This window comes from Penicillium maclennaniae, assembly GCF_028827695.1.
Source record: "Penicillium maclennaniae strain IBT 15551 chromosome Unknown utg000008l:1.0-3552695.0:1.0-3555053.0, whole genome shotgun sequence".
Lineage (NCBI taxonomy): Eukaryota > Fungi > Ascomycota > Eurotiomycetes > Eurotiales > Aspergillaceae > Penicillium > Penicillium maclennaniae.
The window spans coordinates 2,767,036-2,789,515 of record NW_026623220.1 but is presented as its reverse complement, the minus strand read 5'-3'; the positions used below and the strand labels follow the sequence as shown (position 1 = coordinate 2,789,515).

Here is a 22,480-nt window from a genome sequence, read left to right as displayed (position 1 = left end):
TTAGCTGGGTGAATGACGGAGAACGAAAGCGGACTTACCCAGGATCGAATTCATATAATAGTATCCGACTGTATCGGTCAAGACACCAGAAAAGAGTGACCCAACAAGTAATCCCACCGAGAAACTCAAGGTGGAGATTGAGTAAGTTCGATTATAGCCTCCATTTGGGCCAAAAATTCCTGGCTGCTTTTCTTCAGCCTCGTCTACTGCGCCTTTCAATGCAAATTGCTCGATCAGCCGGGGAACTTTCGAATCTTGACGCACAAATCACTCACATGTTGTCTCAATGGTAGATACACTGCTCATCAAGTTAGTGACAGCTCCAATAGATATGATGGCAGCGATATATGTAGCCTCAGCTGAGCTCTGAGGCGTGGCCCACGGAAACTCCTTTTGATCCGCTGCTCCGGCCAGCCAGAGCAACGGGGCCAGAAGAGTGAAACCGATTGTGGCCGGGAGCCGAGTGCCAATTTTGTCTCGAAGCCATCCGTATAGAGGGCTGGCCAATATGATTGGGCCCTCTAACCCGATAAATAGAAGGCCAGTGGGTAAGCTTCCCCAGCCAAATGCAAGGTTCACATGGATAGGAATGGTCGTGCTGTAGCTCGCGAGAATGGCGGAGTACACCGTAGAGCATAAGAGACCAATGATAACCCGAGGCTGCAGAAGAATCGCCCTGTAGAATGATGCGGTGGGCACACTGGCCACTTCTTCCGTTTGAGCGCTTGCCTTGGGATCGCAGGACGCCTCAGGGAGTAGAGGGGACTCCTCGTCTGTGCTACGTGATGCAGTGCTGGATCTGTCATGATCGTTCTCGGGCTTGGAGGAACCGCCCTTCTTCAATGGCTTTTCCACCATCAAGAATCTTATCACAATGTCCAGTGCAAGAATAAACAAAACACTGCCCCAAGTTATCCAGTAACCGGCTAACTCGAGTAGCACGCCGGCAACAGCTGGGCCAGAGAGGGCTCCTAGGCTCACAAAGCTCCGTACCACTCCAAAGACCTTTCCCATATTTTTCCCTTCAATTGAGTCTCTGAGGGTAGCGAAACCAATGATCCAAGCCGCAGTGCCGCCAATAGCTTGGAGAATGCGGCCAATAAAAAGCCCCGTAACTATTAAAACACCCGATATCAGTTTTGCTGTCTGGAGATATCGAAACATGTCAGAAGAAGCTGAACATACGGTTGGTTGATATTGCTAGAATAGCCGATCCGACAAATGTGAGAACCAATGAGAATATCAAAGGCGCCTTGCGAGATGAGCATCGATCTGCCAAGGGTCCAATGAATATTGATGAAATTGTTGACACAACCGCATAACACATCAAGAGAAGATAGGTGACTTTTTGAATGTCGGCAAAATCGACATGGCTGCGATTCTCGAGCATGTAGGGAAGAATGGGAACAATAAAGCCATATGAAAAGGTTTCTGGCAGTATCAAGAGGGTCAAAAATTAGTATATCTCTGCAATCTCTCTCTCCGGTTCATTCTCTCTCTCTCTCATCTCTATTTGGGGCAATTGTAAAGGGAACTCACCTGTGAAGCCAGCGATGGAGACGCAGACTATGAGAAATGGCGTTGAAGAGCGCCAACGATGGCCCCAAGGCCTACTTTTCGAGTCTTCCATAGCTCAATGATTGTGCTATTCTAGTACGAGTTGAGACTGAAAGACGGGCTGCTGGCTTCCTCAAAACAGAAATGGATACAATTATTCCAAGGCACCCGTGCACGCGAGCTAAGTGGCAACCGTGCTGAGTGGGTAAGGAGTTCATTGTATTGACATCAGCCCAGCGATCCCGAGTGATCTGTCGAGCTGTGGGTCTCGTTAGCGCCAAAATCCCACTTGTTTTTGTCTCTGAAATTGCAAGTGTATTTCAGACGAACGAGTTCCAACTAGCGTCTGCGACTAGTTAGAAACACCATGCAGCTAATTTAGCCAACACTGTAATCGCGATGAGTGGATTTCATGACCGTCTCAGACGCATTTGGAGAATTGCGCCAATGGATGGCCAATTATTCCAGCAAGTTCCCTGGCAACGGGCTTTCCCCTCAGATCAGTCCTTGCGTGGATCTGTCAGTGAAGTGGACGCGCCTCGAGGTGGGAACCCACGAGGAAGCAGGGACTAGCTGATCGACCCAGATACACCAGAGTTGATCGCTTGGATTGAACAAGAAATCGGACCCATCCTGTTTCTGCTCGTGAATAGTGTTTCATGTGGGCCATGTTTTGATCGCTGATGTTACGTAAATACTGTCACTTGCATGATTCGAATTGCATCGCTCGTTGAGTCTCACACGAGGAGACCTTTCGAGCTCGAACCCCAAATTTTCAATCGAACTTTACTTGCAGGGTCCCAATGGACCTGGAAACGATACTTTGGGGGAAGGTTACTCTGGTCTACTTGAAGGTAGAGTAGTGAATTCCCATCTCTCTAATGGTCTGGCTGATGGAGGGAAGGTGGACTCCGAGGGGCACGTATCCTTCAAAACAAGCCCTGGCCATTGCTTGACTATGCTGCACCTGACCATTCACTTTCTGATGAAATGGGATCAGAAGAGTCACTAGAGAGAAACTTTCGGGGTCAAAGTCTACTAATCATGCGATTAAGTATGAAGCAGTGCAGTTGCTAGTGTGATTGTTGACTGGATTTTTATTCTTCTCTTGCCCAGCGTTGCTCCCGGAAGGGCATTTCCTCACCAGTATTCGCCCGGCTGCCGTCATATTCACGTTTCCAGGCATAGTACTCCTCCAGCCGTTGCTTACCATAGGCGGCAGAGTCGAAGTCCAGTTCAGAGGTTTCGGAGTGAACGAATCCCCACAAAGCCCTAGTGTTCGTTATGTAAGCAGTGAACAATCAGAAGAAAAACCAAAATGGGGCTTTGTGGTGCCCCTGAAGTGCGTTGCCATACCAGTAGAAGCCCGGGATTCCTCGGTAACGATCAACATCTTCAGACAAGCGCTCGAGAAGTTCAGCTTCTGCCGATGGACTCAACCCGCGGTGCTGGCAGTAACTCTTGGTGTATGCGACGAGAAATTGCCGCCGAGTGTATTTCGAGGGAATCTTGGTATAGTCACACTCGTTTCCAATCCAACAAGCAAAATGACTGGCTATCTCGAAGGCGGCGGGGCAGGACATTGCACATTCATGGTCGATAAAGGTGACTTTGACAGGTTTAGAGCTGTCCGTCGCAATCAAGTCCTCGTCATCCGATTGAATGATGATATTTCCGGGGATAAGATCATTGTGTGAGAACACAAGCTGAGAAAATGTGTCAAATTTGTGTTAGATAATCTGAGCAGCATGAAACGTGGATGGGAAAGATTGCTGAAAAGAAAATGCAACATACGCCGTTTTCCCCGATGGTCTCCTTCCCATCAAACTCGTCAAGAATCCATTGCAGCTCTTTCTGTAGAATCAGTCGATTTTTTTCTTGGGTGGGTGTTCCTGCTGGCAGGGCATCGATCCAGTCTTGCATGACTGTCCATATGGAAGGTGTTTGGATCACGTCTTGGCCGTTCCCGTTGTCCAAGCCGTTCGATGAGTGGGCAGTAGTTGAGTAATCGAGTGAGGCCATCAAGCTGGGACCAGGGCTGGGGAGGACGGCATGCCAGTGTGCTAGGTGAGAAGCGATTGCGCAGAAGACTGGCGGGGAGTATAGTTCCTGCTCTCCGCACGGCTTACCGCTAACAAACTGACAGAGAAGACCGTTCTCGAAACGTGCGAGGAGGGGAGGAGCCAAGCCATGCTGAGAAAGAAGTAGGTGAGTCGCGATTTCCCCTATTTATTTCTACGTCAGCACGTCTTTTAATGAAAGAAGAATATGAATAGATGAGAATCTGGGGATCTGTTACTTTTACGGTTGATGAGAGCACCGGTATTCCCATATACTCGCATCAAAAGTGCTGCATTTTCCAGCTGCTTTTCTGTCAACCCAGGCTTCCGATTGATGACTTTGAGAATCTAATCAACTTTGTTAGTATGGAAAGTTGGCGATGGTGAATGGAACATTTGCACAAAGGACATGCAGTGTTGGTGAGGCCACCGGATAGGTGAACAAATTCAATATTGTTCCCAGCGTCCTTCCACTCTGGACGAGCCTCCAAAACAATAGAAAGGGCAGACGCATCGGCTTCTTTATGCCTATAATTCAAAGGGATATATTGCAAAGTGGGCGTGGCCCCATTCTCGTGTGATGCCATTGTGCAAAAGTGCAGGGAATGCGGGGTGTCCTTAATTTATTGTGAACAAAGTCCAAAATGAGGACGACCTTGATGACTTAGTCCTACCTTTGATTGTCGCTTCCAAGCACTGGGGGAAAAAACAAGCGGGGCCGAACTAATGGATGAACGCAACTAGGGTCCACAGTAAACACGGCAGGTTTTATTAGAAAGGGGTCGCGTGAGATCCATCAAGGCTACCGCCCGATCAAGGAAGCACTCAATTACCTCCACTTCAAAGTCCTCCTGCTTGGTCCAGCCATTACTAGAAATGGTCAAACTACCTGTGGAGTGCCTAGTGAAGAGGACGGTCAGATCGAAAGTGATCGTCGGTGGTCGTGTGCCCATTTGACTAGGCTTGAACATGTAATTTTTCCTCGCGTTCAGCTACCACCACGAGGAGTGGAGACGGTACGGCTGGGAACGAGCCGAGCGAGATTAGATTTGGTAGGAAAGCGTGTCGATCGATCCCCGAACTCTCGATCAATCGGGCTCCACTACCACAGGGGTCCCAGGGGCTGGGTATGAGCCTAAAAAAAAAAAAACTTGTTGAGGTATTTCACTCAGCACTGAGCGGAGGAGCTCGGCCTGGGAAACGAAGATCAACATCGTACAGATCCCGGTAATTTCCATTGCTTCGGAGACTGTTCAGCAAAAATCCAGGGAGCCGTGAACTATACATATGGCCAGTTCTTGCGATTTCTCAAGCGGTCCTTTATGATTGCAGTAATCTGTCACTACCAACGTCCCTTTCCTTTTAATGTACAGGCTTTCAGTCCTTCAACTCATGATAAATCCACACGTTCGGCTCAACATAAACCCCAATTTTGTCTCGACAATGGTATTTCACTGGTACCAAGCCACCAGGTATGAAGATATTCATGACGTCGCCATCAACACAAGCGCGGGCTTCCATAGCTCGGGCTTCGAAATCCACACCGGTCCACTTACGCCACTGTTCGTCCGTCCCACGTACCTTCATGCTCCTATGGGCCACCTTGGCGATTCGTCCGCCGAGACGAAGGTGTTTGCGTAGCCATGGATCAAAAGCACTGTTCCTCTGTTGATGGCTGTCAAGCGTTACGTTGATAGAGTTAACTTCAGGTCCTGGAATGCAATGAGTGCTATCAGTGGTCGAGCTAATAGTCCACTGCACATAGTCTTCCATGCTCGCTGAGGGATACTTGGGCTTCTGAGTGGGGCGTAATGGCACTACCATGGCGCGGAAGCTGTCATCAATGGCGGCCTGCTTCATTGTGCGGATGAAGATCTCGGCTAGACCGGTCCGCCTTCGATCGCCACGAACCGTGATGGACAGAGCTGAAAGTGCATTGGGCGGGTCATTGCTCAAGGACCACAGTGGGTCAATCAGCCCTTCACGGGAAAGATGCTGCTGTATTCCCCAAGAGAGAATTGTGTCGTAACCGCCTTCGGGAAGGGTCGCCAATACCTTGGGATGCTCGGAGAGTCGCGAGGTAGGGTCCAGGGTCAATAACTCGGGCCAGAAGAATGGGATTGAACGAGCCATCCCAATGATTTGCTCATGACCCGTGACATTGTCTTTTTCAACGGCGAGGAATTGGTATCGTGAGAAATAGTCGATTTGGAACAGAGCTGGAACAAACAGTTGGAACACTGGATCTTGGTCAAGAAACTCGGGCCAGAGAAGGTTCAATGGATGGTCGGCTTGATCCAAGTCCCTGAGTAAATCTGGTCGCTCGTGCGCTGTATAGATTTGAAAGGGCAAGGCATCGTGCGGTGCGAGAGGTGATGGCATGGTAGCTAGCTCTGGAGCCATCCGCATGATGAAGGGTGTAGGTAGAGTTGGATACCCTTTGAATCTCAAAGCCTTACGCACTTATATAGCCACATAGAAGACGCTTAGAACTTTGGAACTGCCTCTATATGAGTAATGTACGGAAGGAAACGTGTATCAATGATGAAATGACCATTACGCGAAACACAAGGAGCAGGAATTACTTTCACTACTCCTTAGGTTCCCTGCCCCACCCACACGCGGGTCTACTCCCTATTCAGCTCCTCACGGTTTCTTGTCACGACGACGTGTATTTCGCTTGGAAAGACAATTTGAACTTTTTGTGGTGGAATCAATGACTAGCGGGCCGGCTAAAAGTAAAGAAAGGAGATATTCGGCCGGTGGAGATCAGTTTTCATTGTCATCTGTTTTGTCCTTTTACGAATATCTTCCTGAGCCGTGAGTTTTCTTCCTTTCTCTTCCTTTGCGAATTGCAAATACCATCGAGATTTGTCACAGCAAAGCCATCAGCACATCATTAACATGGGGGCTATTCCTCCCTATTCTCTGCTTCGCAATGTGACCCCACAGGAGGCCTTGCAACTAGCAGCAGAGCAATGCCATGTCCAGGTCGCTGAGATAGAGGACATTTACCCTTCCACCGCTGCCCAAGAGAGCCTTTTTGCTCTCTCGGAAAAGAGTCCCAATTCCTATGTTGCTCGCTATGTATATGCTCTTCCCGATACCCTGAAGATAGGGCAGTTTGAGGCGGCGATCCTGTCTACCTTGGAGGCCCACACTATTCTGCGCACAAGGTTAATTCACGCCGGCATTCATGGCACTCTACAGGCTGTGATGCGAAAGCCCGTGGAGGTGGCGAGGGAAGATGATCTTCACGCCTATCTGGCATCCGATTGTCAGCAACTTATGCCACCGGGTGAGCCGTTGATTCGCATTGCTATTGTCCAAAGCAAACAGAAAGCAGAGTATCTGGTCATCACCATTCACCATGCCCTGTATGATGACTGGTCGCTGAATGTGGTACTCCATGATATTGAGAGCGCGTACAAGGGCAACGCTCTTCCGCGAAGAGCGTTTGCAGATTTTACAGAGTTGTCTTTGCATGCGCAGTCCGAAGAGTCGGCGCAAAAGTGGCGCTCAAAGTTTCAGGGACTCAGCAGCTCGGACTTTCCCCGAATTCCGTCCTCCGCTTACAATCCGGCAGCAAAGGGGTCCCTAATTAACAATATTTCCTTCCCTGAAGGGATGAGTGAGACTCGGCAGTCAGCAGTCATCAATCTTGCTTGGTCAATGTTGCTCTCTCAGTACACTGGATCGTCAGACTCTGTCTTTGGTGTCACGTTTACAGGCCGCCGAGCAAGACTCTCCGATATTGAGATCATGTCGGGCCCGACTATTGCTACCGTTCCGTACCGTGTGCAATTCGCACCAGAGACAAAAGTTGCTGATGCTTTGCAACATTTGCTTGACACAACTGAGGAAATGCTCCCTTATGAGCAACGAGGGCTGCGCAATATTTCTCGCTTGGGATCTGAGGCAGCTACTGCCTGCCAGTTCAAGAACTTGATCGTCATTCAATCGCCGCCTCAGTACGAGTATGAGTACCTTAGCGAAATAACGCAGGATCTGGATCTTTCTAACCATGCCACATTCGGGACGTATGCTATCACATTGGTATGTGATTTGCGTAAAAATGGCGTTCGTGTACAAGCAGTCTACGACGACAGAATTGTGCCTTCCGTTCAGATGCGGCGAATTCTGAACCAATTGAAAACCGTCATCGGTCATTTGACGGAGAAGGCTGATTCTTCACTGGTTGAGATCAACTCGACAAGCCCCGAAGACCTCAATGAGCTAAGGAGTTGGAATTATCAAATTCCACCAAAGTCCGACGAATGCATGCATGAATTGATTCTGGAACAGTGTCGCGCCCAGCCTGACTCTCCGGCAGTGGTTGCTTGGGATGGCCAGTTTACATACAGGGAGCTTGAAAAACTCTCAGGGGACCTCTCAGCTTTCTTGTCTGATCAGGGCATCGGACCAGAAACTTTGATTCCTATCAACTTTGAAAAGTCCCGGTGGGCAACCGTGGCCATGTTGGCCGTGATGAGGGCCGGCGCGGCTTTTGTCTTGCTTGATCCATCGAACCCTATGTCTCGGAATCAAGAGATCTGCCGAAGGGTGAATGCGGCATGCATCCTGACTTCCAAAACGTTGGAGTCATCATCCAGTGCGATGGTAGAACAATGCATCCCGGTTTATGAAGGCGCTAGCTCAGTGGGAACGCAAGGGAACCGCCTTCAGTCGGGGGCAAATAAAGTCTCGGCATCAAATCTTCTATACGCTGTATTCACATCCGGGTCAACAGGGACACCTAAAGGCGTGCAAATTGAGCACGGTTCCTTTGTTACCAGCACAAAGGCCTACATCTCCACCAGCAAAATGACGAATGACTGCCGTGCGTTACAATTCGCCTCTTATGCCTTTGATGTCAGCATCTCAGATACGTTGGTGACGCTAGCTGCCGGAGGGTGCCTCTGTGTTCCGTCCGAGGAGGAGCGCAAGTCCGAACTGGCTAAAGTTGTGGCCACATACGACATCAATTGGGTGGATCTAACCCCATCACTGTTGCGGCAACTCCAGCCTGAAGACTTCCCATCACTACGTACCGTTACCTTGGGGGGTGAGCCTATGTTGCAGTCTGAAATCGATACCTGGGGCCCTCATGTTCGTCTGCTGAACGTCTACGGTCCGGCTGAATGCTGTGTCTTGTCGACAGTACAAAATTCGATTACTAACACAATCGATCCTCGGGATATTGGATTTGGCACCGGCTGTGTTACTTGGATTGTGGATCCCACGAATTACAACCGCTTGATGCCCATCGGCGCAATTGGCGAGCTTGTTATCGAAGGTCATACTGTCGGTCGAGGATATTTAGCTGACAAGGAGAAGACTACAGCTGCTTTTGTCGAAAGCAGTCCGGAATGGATGCAGTCGGTGCGACCCAATGCGCCTTTCACCAAGCTGTACCGCACTGGCGACCTGGCGCAATATACTCCGCAAGGCTCATTGCGTTACGTTGGTCGCAAAGATATGCAAGTCAAGCTCCGAGGACAGCGTCTGGAGCTAGAAGAGGTTGAATACCACGTGTCCAACGTCTTCCATGGCGTCCAAGAGGTGGTCGCGGATGTGATTAGTCCTGAAAAAGACGGCAATTCACAGCTGGTGGCATTTATCACCCAGAAGAATCAAGGAGAGCAACCAGAAGGTCTTTTCATAGAGCCTACTCAGGACTTCCATCGATCTGTCGCCGCTGCTATTGCAACTCTCCGACAGACTGTTCCTGCCTTCATGATCCCTTCCTTCTTCCTGCCAATCACCCATGTACTTCGAACAGTCTCCGACAAGACAGATCGCCGTCGCTTGCGAGAAGCTGTGGCCGCGCTGTCCCAGGAGCAGCTCCGCAGCTATCGTCAGTGGGGAGAGGCTCGCACGAAGAGAGCGCCCGATACAGAAGCTGGCCGCCAGCTGCAAGCTATCTGGTCTCAAGTCCTAGGGATCTCATCTGATCGAATCGGTTTAGACGATGGGTTTTTCGAGCTTGGTGGCGATTCAATCACGGCGATGAAAGTTGCATCCATGGCCAAATCGCAAGGTCTACCACTTTCTGTTCCAGATCTTTTCCAGAGCAGTAGCCTCGAGGCACTTCTCAAAGCAACCCAATCTCAGAATTCAGAACGTGCAGCCTGGGACTGGGAGGTCGAAACGACTCTTCGGTCAGATTTGAGCAATATTGCGACGTCGAGTGGCTGGAACTCTAGCAGGGACAAGCCTCTCCAACTCGCCTTGACCGGATCTACAGGCTTCCTTGGGCAAGAGATCCTCCGACTTCTCATCGCTGATCCCAGGGTTGATCAAGTTCATTGCCTTGGCGTTCGGTCTCAAGGAAAGGGCGTTGGGCGGCAGTCGGGCGCGCTTCAATCTGACAAGGTGATTGTTCATTCTGGAGATCTTTCCTTGCCTAACCTGGGACTCTCGGAGGAGACTTTCCTTCACATCATGTCAAACTGCTGCGGTATCATCCACTGCGGCGCTGATATCTCCTTCGTCAAAAATTTCGAGCTCTTGTCCGCCGTGAACGTGCGCTCTACACAATATCTTTCCCGACTCGCAATCCAATACCGCGTGCCCATTCACTATATTTCTAGTGCTGCCCTTTCCCACTTTACTGGACTTGACAGCTTCGAAGAAACCTCAGTGCGGCGCTTCCCTCCAGCTGAGGATGGAGAGGCCGGGTACCTTACTTCGAAGTGGGTAAGCGAGGTATACTTGGAGAAATGCAACGAGATTTATGGTCTTCCCGTGACAATCCATCGTATCTCGAGCATTGTCGGGCCCGGGGCGCCTGAGATGGATATCACCAATAACGTGTTGAAATTCTCTCGGAAGATGCGCTCCTTGCCGGATTTGAGCTCCTGTAAGGGCTATGTGGATCTCATTAATTTAGAAACCGCTGCTGCCAATATAGTGGGTGATTTGCTACGTCCCATTCAGCCAACTTCAGTCACTTATATCCACGAATCTGGCGAGGTTCGTGTCGCTGCTGACAAGTTGAAGGAGCACTTGGAGAAAGAGTCCGGGGAGGTTTTCACTGAGCAGCCCCTTGCCAACTGGATCGAGTCCGCTCGGAAATGTGGCATGCCGGTGTTAGTCGCTAAATTCCTTGCAGCCATGCCGCCCTCCGAGATTGACATTGCCACACCTTTTATTCAAACAAGTCGAGTGTATGGCATGGCTGGTGGTAAGTAGTTTCTATCACTGGGAGCACTTAGTTGGGAGAAATCAAGGCTAGAATAATTGAATTTGACCCAAATACACCCTGCGCTTGTCTTTAGAATATGATAGTGAAGATCAGCCTATACCTAGGCACTTCAACCACAGTAATCATCCAACACGAGATCGGACTATAGGAGTTGACAAATGCTTTCAAGTACGACTACTAAGACCCAGTTCATTTAACTTGCTCCGAAAGTCTATTGATTGTTGTGGCTTGAGACCGTTGATTTAGTACTGTTTAGTCGGTGCCTATGGTCTTAAAAAGGCGAAAACAACCTTGAGATGAGAAAAGCCGTGAACGCCGGCGCCTAAAGTATTTATATACGATGCAAGGCCCACGCATATCAAAAGCTCAATCCATTCATTCAAATGCTTTTTGTGAGACTTTTAAGATGAACGCTTTCAAGAGCTGGTCTTCATTGGCCGGGAAAGCGTGTCTAATCTTGCTTTCATTAGCTTCTCATACATCTGCTGGCGTAATATGAAGCAGTCGGCATTCGTCCAGTTTCACCGCGAATGGCTCAGTGATTGCTCACGCAACTTCGACTGTCTTGTACTTTGCCGTGGCTGGATACTCACATGGGGCTCTAAGTCCTGCACTGTTCTCCAGACACAAAACCCAACTGTGCCTTGGCCTTACGAGACCACTACCGATGGCACTGTAATTGCTTACGCGACCTCGACTCTCTCGTATATCGCTGTTTCTGGATACTCACTCACAGAGACATACGGTGCAGGGAAGTCGACTACCATCTCGGTTCCATCGTTCACCGCCAATCGTGCTATGTGGGATGAGCTTTCGGCATACAGCTTCCTGATTTACGACATCGATCATTCGAATGTCGACGAAGATGCGCTGTCAAGCAGTCTCCAGAATGAAGAGAAGGGCGGTGCAATGTTGGCTTGGGAATTCAGCACCGAGACCACCGACGGTACAGCTGCAAAGTTCAACCTTCCTGTCTCGATGAAGAGCGGTTGCGTGGAAAGAGCTATTGTGACAGGGTAACTGCAATCAAATTTGATGTCTGTACGACGAGATCACTTGGGATTTCATGACTGGGAAGCAAAAGTACATTTCCGCCGGCACGATTAATTTGTTTATAAGTTTTTGTCAGCTTCGACAGCCAGGTCGCGGACTGTTGTAATTTAGAACTCGCGTTGTTCAGATAGTCACGAGATCATTCGAGATTCGACGGTCTCTTTTGATCCCAGACGCGTATTTCAAACTGCGCAGATCCAATGCACTAGGTCTCTCCATCTACCGACTCTGCTAACGAGCCCAAATCTCCGACTCAACCGCTGAAGACTCTGATCCGACCAAACCCCAATAGTTACTCCGCCACCAGCGAACTAATAACCATCAACAAAACACTGTCAGCCTCCGAGGTCCTTCACACAAACCCCGAGCATCCGAGATGTAAACCTGTCAGATGGCGGTAGTATTATAAATCATGGGTCCCGTCTCAATGGAACAAGGCCCGATGTTCTAGACCGCGGGAAGTCGATTTCGATCTTCGAGTTGGGAATTTACATGTCCCACCCCACAACCAATCGAACGGGATGGAACTAGCACAGCCAGCAGAGGGGACGTTGTGATACAGAGGACCCAGTCAGAATTTTCAATCCGCACAAGTGAGTCCAATTTTGTTCCAGATGGTGCAAGGGGCGGGATTTTCTGCTGGCAGGTGGCGGACTTGGCCGAGCTAGCGGGCGCCACAGTGCCCGGAATAAATGTGTGGTGAGTCAAGGGAGGTCTAGACGTGCTACGATAGAATTGGAGATGGTACCTGAGTATTACATGCCTGATGTTGTTTTGTGCGACGGGGTTGACCGCTTCGGTACGCTTCGGGCGCTGCGAGTGCTGTTTTTATTATTATGATCGCACGACTCAAGGAGTCAATGTTTCAATATGACAAAGGATGTCTTGAGTACTTTTTCTGGCTCCTCGGCTCTTCAGGTTAAACGATTCCATAAGGAAACTCTTGTAGAGGCAATAAAATTGGCTCGGGTTTTTCCTGCCTCCTTGACTCGATCATTTTCTCATTTTCGACGTCATGATTGTGGGAGATCTTTCAAGCCCTATTTTTGCGCCCGTGATGATCGTCGATGGCTCGGTGGGGGTGTCGGGTTTATATATAGCATTTGCCTTTGGGGCTTCGAGAGCCTTGACGGACAAGCAAAGATCAATAAAGGAAAACATGGCTCAACATAATAAGCTAGACCAGGATATATCAACGGAACCTTTCGGAGGCTTTCAAATACACAATATACGATCATAGCTAGATGGGCCCTCACAGAATCGCCATCTGCGGGACTCAAAGGTGTCATCCACCACTTGCTCCATTGGCGCGAATGCAGGGTCCGCTGATCATACGCCAGGGTCTTGAAACCCGTTACTCAAGTTCTGGTGCATCGGAAGGAGTTGACGATAGATCAACAGATAGTCAACGAACACGTTCGCTGTTTTGCAATAATATACCCCATTGCCAGGATGTATTCGACATGATCAGGCCCGCCGCAGTCGCAAGGGTCCAGTGTTTTGGTTTTGTCATGTATTAATTACAACCTCTACAGGCGAAAGCTCAATTTCATGGTGCGCCGGTCCACCCACCGGGAGTGTCCGCTCAGGACCCGTGGAAATACCCTCGTCAGCGTCAGAGAGAAAAAGGGGGGGGGAGGTCAGACTCTGGTAGGACCTGCATGTACCAGGCTCGGCATTATCCAGATGCGACCGTGTACAGAACCGAATGGCGAGACCAGTATTAGCCTACTTTGAAGATTGGGGCTTCGGGTCTTCGGGTCCTCAGGGCGCTTGTCAAGTCCGTCTTACACCCCACGGAATCCGGCTCCATGCGCTAAGGAGTTTCATTTCCAGAAGGGGGGGAAGAGGGACTCGCCCCAGAAATTTCTGTCCGTACCAATTTAGGGCGATGAGACTGTTTTCGTACATTAGCGTGCGGTTCACTCTCAGCCACTGGGGACATAGCGTCGCGATGGTATATCCGAGGCTGAACGGCGTTGGGCTGGCATATCTTGTGTGCGTCGTTGGACGTGGATGAAGCCAGCGGGCACCAGGCGCCAATGTGACTGGAGCCATGCAGCCCGTTTCTATCGTGAAAAGGGGGAAGCGATCGACGAAAGGCCCCTGGTTCGCAACGATGGTGCCTGATTATGTCATGCATTTTGTTGCTTACAATTGGCCCGAGCGACCCTGTAAATTACGGGGAAACCGAAACGGGACAAACCAACACAACTGCCCACCCGTGCTCTCGACGGTACTGTAAAGATCGTCTGAGACCCCTTCGGTCCCTGACTCCTTCTCTCCTTCACATCACACTCGTTACTCCTCCCAGAGATATCGCTCTTTTCACACCTCCACTTTCGGAGCTCCTGCTCTCACGACATACGAAACTTTCAGGGGCTGACACTCGACCCTTTTCTCACCCGGGTTGTTTATCCCCGTTGCTCTCGCTCCCCGCCTTATCCGCCCTTCGATCCTCTGTTTCGTCGATCCGAATCGCCCCCTCTTGAGTACTCGTCGAGTCCGGCCTTCCCAGGACCCTAATATCAAAGCGCGACGTGTTGAAGACACCCTCGGATCCCCCGACGAATACACGCTCATCGGCACATTTCACTTGAAGTATCCAAGGGTCACGCAGGTCGTTTCCTTGTTCTTCGCCTCTCCGCTCAGACTGTGTCTAGAGCAGTGTTAATTTCTCTCGAATAATCCCTATCCATCCCCTTCCATCATGCACTTCACATTGACCGCATTTGCGGCATCTAGCCTGCTTCTCGCCAGTTCGGCTGCTTCCAAGGCGTCCAATTTTGGGAATCACCTCAATCGACGAGCCGGTGCGACCTTGGTCGGCTGCTACAGCAGCAGCGACGGCATGGGCAACCAGACCTCGTATACTTTCCAAAGTTCTGGATGGTGTTATGATCGATGCAGTAACTCTCCATACAACGCACCTGCGTTTGCTTTGACGGCGGGTTCTGATTGCCTGTGTGGCAATGAGTTCCCCGCGACATCCGATAAAGTGGACAGCAGCAAGTGCAACAAGCCTTGTGATGGCTGGCCGGAAGATATGTGTATGTGATGATGACTCGGCAATGATATGAATCACTGACTGACCATGTAATAGGCGGTGGAAGTGGTTTCTTCTCAGTGTATACAACTGGTCTGGAAGCCAATGTTCCCAGCTACTCCGACTCCGACTCCGACTCCGACTCCACAACTACGACTGCTAGCAGCACTGAGACGAATACCGCTACTACAAAGACCAGCGGGGCAACTACTTCTGTTTCGACTGACGCCAATGGAGCGACAACCGTCGTGACTGCCACCAGCGCGCCTCTGCCAAGTAGCTCAGATAATATCGCGGCTGAGACGAAGAGCACTCACAACACAGCCGCAATTGCTGCTGGTGTTGTGGTTGGCGTGGTCGGCTTAGCCGCCTTGGCAGGTGCGGTCTGGTTCTTCTACCACTCCAAGAAGCAAAAGGCCGAAGGATTCCGCGGTACCGCCGGCGCCTACGTACGTGAATCGCAGCCTCCATCCATGACGGATTCACGATTCGACGGTGGCTATATGGCCCAGCGCCGCCAAAGCAATGGCAGCATCGATGATGACCACGACTTCTCTCGCCGCATCTTGCAGGTACGTGGGTACATTTGAACTGTACTGCTCAATATATTAAACTCCCTCTCAGGTGACCAACCCCGACGCAGGTCGCTACCACTAAATGGTCAGCCCTGACCACTAGACTGCATGACTCTTTCCTTCCATTCTGTTCAACTACTCCTCACTCATCTCACATCTCGACTTCCGCTTCCATCCCAGATGCTTCTATTTTTGAGAGCCCTATTTCCTTCACATTTTCCTCGGATTATTTAGCGGAGTTATGATATCCGAAAGGCTTATGGCTCGACCCGATTCGGTGTCTATATTTGGTCATTTTTCTTCTTCAACTACTGGCCAGTTTTCTGGACGCGCGACTCGGGTACTGGATAAACGATACTCATCGTCCGGTGGTGGCCGTCTGTAGATTTCGCACTTTGCGACTATCCACACTGGACCTGTCACCTGAGAAAAGCCATGCTATTCTACTGCCATTTTGCATTTCGACAAGCAGGATTCAACAGGAGATCTTGTATCCGATAAGGCGTTTTGATTTCGGCTTTCGATGCTCCCGCCGTCACGAGCACACCGTTCCTTTACATGATTTCTTTTTCATCGCTAACCAAGATACTCTTCCATTTCTCTCGCCCACTGGATGCGACTGATTTGGCAGGGGTGTATCTTGCCCGGCCCTTTCTCGGCGTATTCCGGGGGAGCTTGGGGAAGATTATTAGCCTGTACCTAATGTGAGAATGGATATGCACAATAACTCTGTCATCCGCGTAGGGCTCTGCTTATTACATTCCAGGGTCAATGATCTGAGCTTGAGCACTGAGATATTCAATGATTATCCAGGCCTCATGACATTGGAACCTATAGAGATCTATCATCTCAGCGTCAGCGTAGGCCAAGGACTTGATGCATCGAATTTCCGACTATTCCTAGAATTTGGCGACCACCAATAAGACAAAGGAGTATATCGACCTCACGGAATAAGATGTTGAGTACAATCTTGCCCTGGCTATACCCTTCATGAGAATCCAACACTTTATTCGTTATCGAATATATTGCCAACCCATTCCATTCTTTCTGAAACTACACGTGCAGGTTTTGTTCCAAATGTTCCAAATAACTCCTGAACAGATCAATTTCCGCTGGCCCCCCGCAGTACAATCCCGGTTGGCATACAATTCAGACCTAGGCTCATTATCGCCAAATCGGGATCCAATATGCTCAAAGTAGCCCTGCAGACCAGGCACATGATCAAGCCATTTTCAACCCTTCTTCACAATCACCAGCAGCTCATCCCCCTGACATGCGCTCTAAGTAGTCCAGGATCCCTCGCCTTGAGCTTCCAAAGTATTCTGGAGTTTGTAGGTAGATCTTCTCATCTCCGCTGTGCGCGGCATCCATAACGGAGATATTTACTTGGAAAGTGGCAATTAATCGATGAAGGCCAGTCTGAGAGAACGTGATAGAAGACGCATGTGCAGTCGATCGCCCCCTGTCTTGAATGGCACATTCTTTGAGATGAGCTTGTTCTCTTTGCAAGAGGTTGAACAGTCTATTTCTTTTATCTCAAGTTGCCGCTTCCACTAGTCAGACTTCCTATGGGAAGTTCGACAATTCCATACTTTCAAGTAGCCAGCCGTGGTGCATTTGGAATAGGTATGAATATTGATTGAAAGATGTATTTTGCTTGACAGGAGAAGACTTTGACCGGCCCCTCGGGCTCGAGGCTTACTGCCTTGTATAGTAATCAAATCTATGCATTCTGCAGATACATCGGAGATGCAAAATTCCAGTACACTACACTTCTCACCACGTCTACCAGATACCGAGTTGAGAGATCTGGGTAGAAACTCCATAGCTCATGTCAGACATTTTCTTTCGAGCGGATTTCTTCGGCGTCGCCATCGTTGACGCTGGTCACAAGGGTTGCGTCGACGAGTTAGCAAGAGAATGATCGTCCGCGAGGTAACTGAGCATGTTCTAAAGCAGCCAAGTCCCTCGTAGTCTTCGATGCCCAAGTAAAAGTAGGGGCTTTGGTTGAATAGTCTTGCAAGACTTTGACGATACTCGACGTGCCAAATACAATTGGGGGATCTCCTTATCAGTGTTTTGCACACTTAGAAGAGCTCGGTGTCTTATCCCACGTGCAGTGAACTTCCTCAGCGCCAAATGCAAAAGGATTCAGACGTGTGTGCGATGGCACGGATCCAGGACGGTGCCGAACAAGCCTATTAGGATCTCTCGAGTTGGCGCGGGTAGCATTTTTATTTAGTATCTTCGGAAACAAGATGTCTGAATCCGACATGACCTAATGTCGGTCGAGCGAAACTGATCATTACTCGAATGAGAAATTTAGACCATTTGTTGTCGAATCTGGAGTAGTCAACACTTGGTGGGCAACTCACAACGCCACCAAGTATAATTGTGACGAAGTGGCGGTAACAGCGGGACGAGCCTTTTACCCCCTAATACGCCTTGATTCTTGATCGCCTCGGTGCCTCAGTGGGTTTGCCGGGAAGAATACGTTCAGCAATAATTAACTGTGGGATGCTGATTTCATCTGGGCAGTACGTCGAGATGGTTCAGCCTCGTTGAACATCAGTATCTGGAGAGACACCATCTGCGCCTGGATGATGTCCAATTCTTTTCCACCAGAGACTGGGCTATTCTCTGCAGGATTCGGATTTCATTTTTGTCCGAAGCGGATGGTTCCGCAAAAGCTTGAATCCTGCGCCAGGTACGCGATACGCGTCAGTGCGCAAACCCCCTCAATAATGTAGTTCGGGCATTTCCCCGAGTCCTGAGACTTGACTTGTTCGACAAATGAGTTCGTCCAAGGTAGGATCATATGTTCACTGGGGGTTACGCCTCCAAATCAAATCTAGGAGATTTGCGAGTTCGTGTTGACTTGAGTAGACCCTAAGGCTAACTATGTAACCTTTCAAAACAATGTAACAATACCCCCCCTGTAGATCAGCAGGAGAGATGGTATATATCCCTTGTTTTGCCAATCTGGCTCCCCTTTTCGGTGTCATCCGAGAAAAAAGTCCAAAGCCGATCAACATGGTAATCGTTTCTCGCGCTCTGTTGGCCCTAGCCGCCCTCGTCCCCGCCGTCGCTGCTCGTCCTAGTCAGACTTGCCGAAAGGTTCAGTATGACTTCCCTGCTAGCACGAACAAGAATGATCCTCGCGCCGAAGCTGTGAAGCAGGCCTATGTCCGCGAGTGGGACCAATACTACAAATATGCATTCTCCCACGACGACCTGCTGCCCCTCACCCACAACGGCACCAATGACCTTTTCGGCTGGGGTGCCAGTGTTGTCGATGCAATTGACACTGCTATTGTCATGGGATTGACCGATATTGTGGAGAAGCAGCTGAAGCACATTGCTTCTGTTGACTTCACGTAAGCTTGGAAAACTGATTTACTGGCGCTGTTTATTAACCCCAAACAGAAAATCTGCCTACATAGTCAACTTCTTTGATATTAACATCCGGTACCTTGGTGGCCTATTGAGTGCATACGACTTGATCAAGAGTGGAAAGTTCCCTAACCCTTATGACGAGCACCTGGTCGAGGCCCTGCTGTCCCAGGCAAAGTCCCTGGCCACTGCCATCAGCCCGGTGTTCGACACTGTCACTGGCCTACCTGCCTCACAGATAAATTTAACCACTGGCGAAGTTATTCAGTCCTCCAGTACCATCAATGGCACTACATACAATAGTACCAACACTGCGCAGGCGGGAACCATGATCTTGGAATACTACCGTCTCTCCGACCTTACTGGCGATGAGACTTTCCGCGAGCACGTACGTCTACACCCGCATAGGTGACCAGTTTGGGAAACAACATATTGATAGGCCGTGCTTATTATAGGCGAAGAAGGCCGAGAGCTATCTCATCAACCCCAGGCCAGCTCCCATTTACCCCGGTCTCGTCGGTACCGAGCTTGACACTGACACCGGAAAGTTCATTACCTTCGATGCTGGCTGGGAAGCTGGCGTGGATAGCTTCATCGAGGTAATTATTAGTACTAAGCAGCTATGTATGTATGAGGCTAATATTTTCCGCAGTATCTTATTAAAACTTATCTGTACGATCCGTCTGATGAATACACTCAACAGCTACGTGACTTCTGGGTTATTACTGCGGAGTCGAGCATTCAAAACATTGCGCTGCATCCATATCATCACCCCGAGCTGACCTTCCTATCGCAATCCGACACCAATGGTAGCCTCATGTGGACCATGGATGACTACGTTCGTCCAACCTGCCCTTGCTGCCCTGTCACTCATTAATATCTTCTTCTAGTCTTGCTTCGCTGGCGGGAATCTTCTTCTCGGTGGAGCGTATCTGGACCGGCCCGATATCAGTGATCTTGGAGTCAAGATGGCTGACAGCTGTCACTGGCTTTTCAATACCACGACTACTGGTTTGAATCCGTCAAGTAAGTCTACGCAAGCTCAAGTCTTTCTACTGTAGCTAAAAAGATCAGCGATTGCCTGGTACAACCAGAATAACACCGCCTACGACAACGAATACAATTTGAATGCCACTTACCGCGCAGAAGCCGCCAAGAATGGCTACTTCATCACTGACCCCTCTTATCGCGACTACCCTGAGCCTATCGAGAGTATTTGGTATGCGTACCGCATCACCGGCGATACTCGCTGGCAGGACTACAACTGGGAAATTTTCCAGGCCTTGGATACAGAGCGGTCAAAGTCGACGCCCTACGCTGAGATCTCTGATGTCAATGCTCCAGGTGGTGGAGAGTTGATCAACTATGTTGCCAGGTGAGCTTTTCAACTCTCAACATGAACCAAGATGGGACTGACTGGTGGCTTGTGTAGCTTCTATTTTGCTGAGGTTCTAAAGTATCTCTATCTCTCTCCTTCACTGAGACCGATGTCGTCAGTTTGGATGAGTTCGTGTTTAACACCGAGTGCCACCCCATGCGTATCAAGGAGCCTTGCAACTGAGGATGAAAGGTGGAGGGATGTGGTTGGATTAATCAGGAGGGGACTGTGAATAGCTTTATAAAAGCTTGTAAAGCCTTAGTTGATAGTATAACTCTACATGCTTAGATAGCAAGAGATATCTCCCTCATGATGTCAGCGTCTATAGAAGTGGTCTGCCCTCCGAAATTTGTTTTCTAATAATATCGATGCCTTTGAGACTACAAATCACCTGGTAAACTTTACAATTTGTCTTGAACGGATGTACCTCAAAGCTTTCCCGCAAAGTACTGTCATATGTCAAGTTTACGCTAAGAGCAGGTACAGTAATCCAGGGCTGCACCTAGGACTAGCTACATTGGAGGCCACGTAAAGAGCCTTGAGTCCACTCAGAATCCGAAGACGCCTGAGCCCGAGCGGAATTCCCAAAAAAACCTCTCGATCCCGACTGAAGAATCTAGCGATCTGGTATTCCCCTCACTTCCATGACATCAATCACAACAGGAATATCGCAATTATTCCGAAAAAACCCCACAGAGATCACCATAGAATGATAAAATCAGCGAAAGATTCCAGCGATATTGCATGGCCAACCTCACGACACAATCCCTGAGAGTTGTGCCACATGGGCCCAGGCACATCGGGACCCCGGAAATCGAAGGCGGGGTCGAGGTACATCCCAAAAGCAGCCCACGTGTGCTTATGGTGATGGGAGCCTTGCAAGTCCAGCACATATTACAATCATAACGTCTCCATCAGATATCAGATTATGAGATCATGCACATCCGTGCCTAGGCCGGGAGGATGCGCTAGGCGGGAGCTCGCCACGCGAGTTAAAATTTCCGGTAGGAACAATAAGACTCGAAACCATAGAGGACACTTGGCGGCAAGCATCAGTAAACTGAAAATCCACGATGTGTCACTCTTCCTCGTCGCATCTGATATGGAGTCGGGGACTAAACTTAACATCGGGCTCCAGGGCGGAGTTCAGTAGACCGATCGCGCAAGGATGTTTTTTGACAAAGACCACGGTAGTCCACTACTTCACCTGAAACCTGATCACTGCACGCCTGCACTACGGGAATTCATCGCAGCGAATAGGAATACTCCAAGAACCAACATTAAAGTCGAGATGTGACTCGTTGGAAAAAAACATGGGGGTGATGTCATCTTGCAGATGAGAGTCACCGCTACAGGTTGTGGAGGACTGGACATAGCCCCAGAAAGAAGCCCAGGGTGTATTATTTTTTTGCAGAAGCGCTGATGGCGGTCTGGTATTGCAGTGATTCGTGCGTTGACTGTGAAATGTTGGTGGCTTGTTGGTTTACTACAATAGACCATAATCTGCAGCTCATTGTTGTCTTTCAAAGCCAAATGTTGCTAATTAGGGGCTTTTTGTGTTGGCTTGATGCAACGCAATGCGCGTGTCCGTATTTAGGGAAACCACCTTGGTAATAGCCGCCAAGCCACCCAACATCTCTATTAGGCTTGTCGAAATCTATTCTTTATTTGGACGGTAGACTTGTACAAGGCTCAATCATCTAGATGTCCATACTGGAGATCTGCAACACGACACTGTTTATGGGGCTGTGGGGCGTGTCGATCTGAATATTTGATTGGGTTGCTCGTAAAAGTGTGGGTTGGAAGGGTTGGTAGGGCCTCTCGTGCACTAGTCCGATGCCGATGCTTTGTCCAAAGTCGAAGTCGGTGATTGACCGGTGCTTGATCGGTAAATTTCCATTAATCGGGTCACTTGTTTTATTTTCTGTTCAGAGCCTAGTGAAGCACATCTGCACACGTGAAGATAGGTCCAGAGAGGAGCTAGATAGCTGTTGAAGCAATCACAACACCGTGTGTAACAACCTTGAATCAGCTCACGCAATTACAGGCAAAGGAGCTCTATATTGGAGATCCCAAGTACATCACATCAAATACGCCTCACCACAAATACTAGTCAAGAACGAACTCGACAAACATATCCTGAAACAGACGATCTGCACATGGCTTGACGGGCGTTCGTTTCATCTAAACCCGGGATCTTCATACGCACTC

General features: G+C 49.4%; 7 protein-coding genes across 7 annotated transcripts; 4 read left to right on the top strand and 3 right to left on the bottom strand.

Moving 5' to 3' along the window:
- Nucleotides 1-1,390, bottom strand: N7477_010004 (uncharacterized protein; the record flags this gene model as incomplete). The annotated part of the gene is made up of 3 exons (XM_056971665.1): nt 1-254; nt 276-1,115; nt 1,186-1,390. 3 exons carry the CDS (start codon nt 1,388-1,390, stop codon nt 1-3), a joined length of 1,299 nt encoding a protein of 432 aa, XP_056818644.1.
- A 1,264-nt stretch (nt 1,391-2,654) lies between these two features.
- On the bottom strand, nt 2,655-3,579 carry N7477_010003 (uncharacterized protein; the record flags this gene model as incomplete). The annotated part of the gene is made up of 3 exons (XM_056971664.1): nt 2,655-2,829; nt 2,914-3,263; nt 3,352-3,579. The coding sequence occupies 3 exons, from the start codon at nt 3,577-3,579 to the stop codon at nt 2,655-2,657; spliced, it is 753 nt and encodes a 250-aa protein (XP_056818643.1).
- A 1,415-nt stretch (nt 3,580-4,994) lies between these two features.
- Nucleotides 4,995-6,026, bottom strand: N7477_010002 (uncharacterized protein; the record flags this gene model as incomplete). Its single annotated transcript, XM_056971663.1, has 1 exon — nt 4,995-6,026. One exon carries the CDS (start codon nt 6,024-6,026, stop codon nt 4,995-4,997), a length of 1,032 nt encoding a protein of 343 aa, XP_056818642.1.
- Nucleotides 6,027-6,521: 495 nt separating this feature from the next.
- On the top strand, nt 6,522-10,811 carry N7477_010001 (uncharacterized protein; the record flags this gene model as incomplete). Its single annotated transcript, XM_056971662.1, has 1 exon — nt 6,522-10,811. One exon carries the CDS (start codon nt 6,522-6,524, stop codon nt 10,809-10,811), a length of 4,290 nt encoding a protein of 1,429 aa, XP_056818641.1.
- A 508-nt stretch (nt 10,812-11,319) lies between these two features.
- N7477_010000 (class V chitinase Chi100) lies at nt 11,320-11,844 on the top strand (the record flags this gene model as incomplete). Its single annotated transcript, XM_056971661.1, has 1 exon — nt 11,320-11,844. The coding sequence occupies one exon, from the start codon at nt 11,320-11,322 to the stop codon at nt 11,842-11,844; it is 525 nt and encodes a 174-aa protein (XP_056818640.1).
- Nucleotides 11,845-14,587: 2,743 nt separating this feature from the next.
- On the top strand, nt 14,588-15,580 carry N7477_009999 (uncharacterized protein; the record flags this gene model as incomplete). Its single annotated transcript, XM_056971660.1, has 3 exons — nt 14,588-14,927; nt 14,981-15,495; nt 15,548-15,580. 3 exons carry the CDS (start codon nt 14,588-14,590, stop codon nt 15,578-15,580), a joined length of 888 nt encoding a protein of 295 aa, XP_056818639.1.
- Nucleotides 15,581-18,531: 2,951 nt separating this feature from the next.
- On the top strand, nt 18,532-20,270 carry N7477_009998 (glycoside hydrolase family 47 protein; the record flags this gene model as incomplete). The annotated part of the gene is made up of 6 exons (XM_056971659.1): nt 18,532-18,875; nt 18,925-19,279; nt 19,347-19,490; nt 19,544-19,729; nt 19,782-19,917; nt 19,966-20,270. The coding sequence occupies 6 exons, from the start codon at nt 18,532-18,534 to the stop codon at nt 20,268-20,270; spliced, it is 1,470 nt and encodes a 489-aa protein (XP_056818638.1).
- Nucleotides 20,271-22,480: the final 2,210 nt, after the last annotated feature.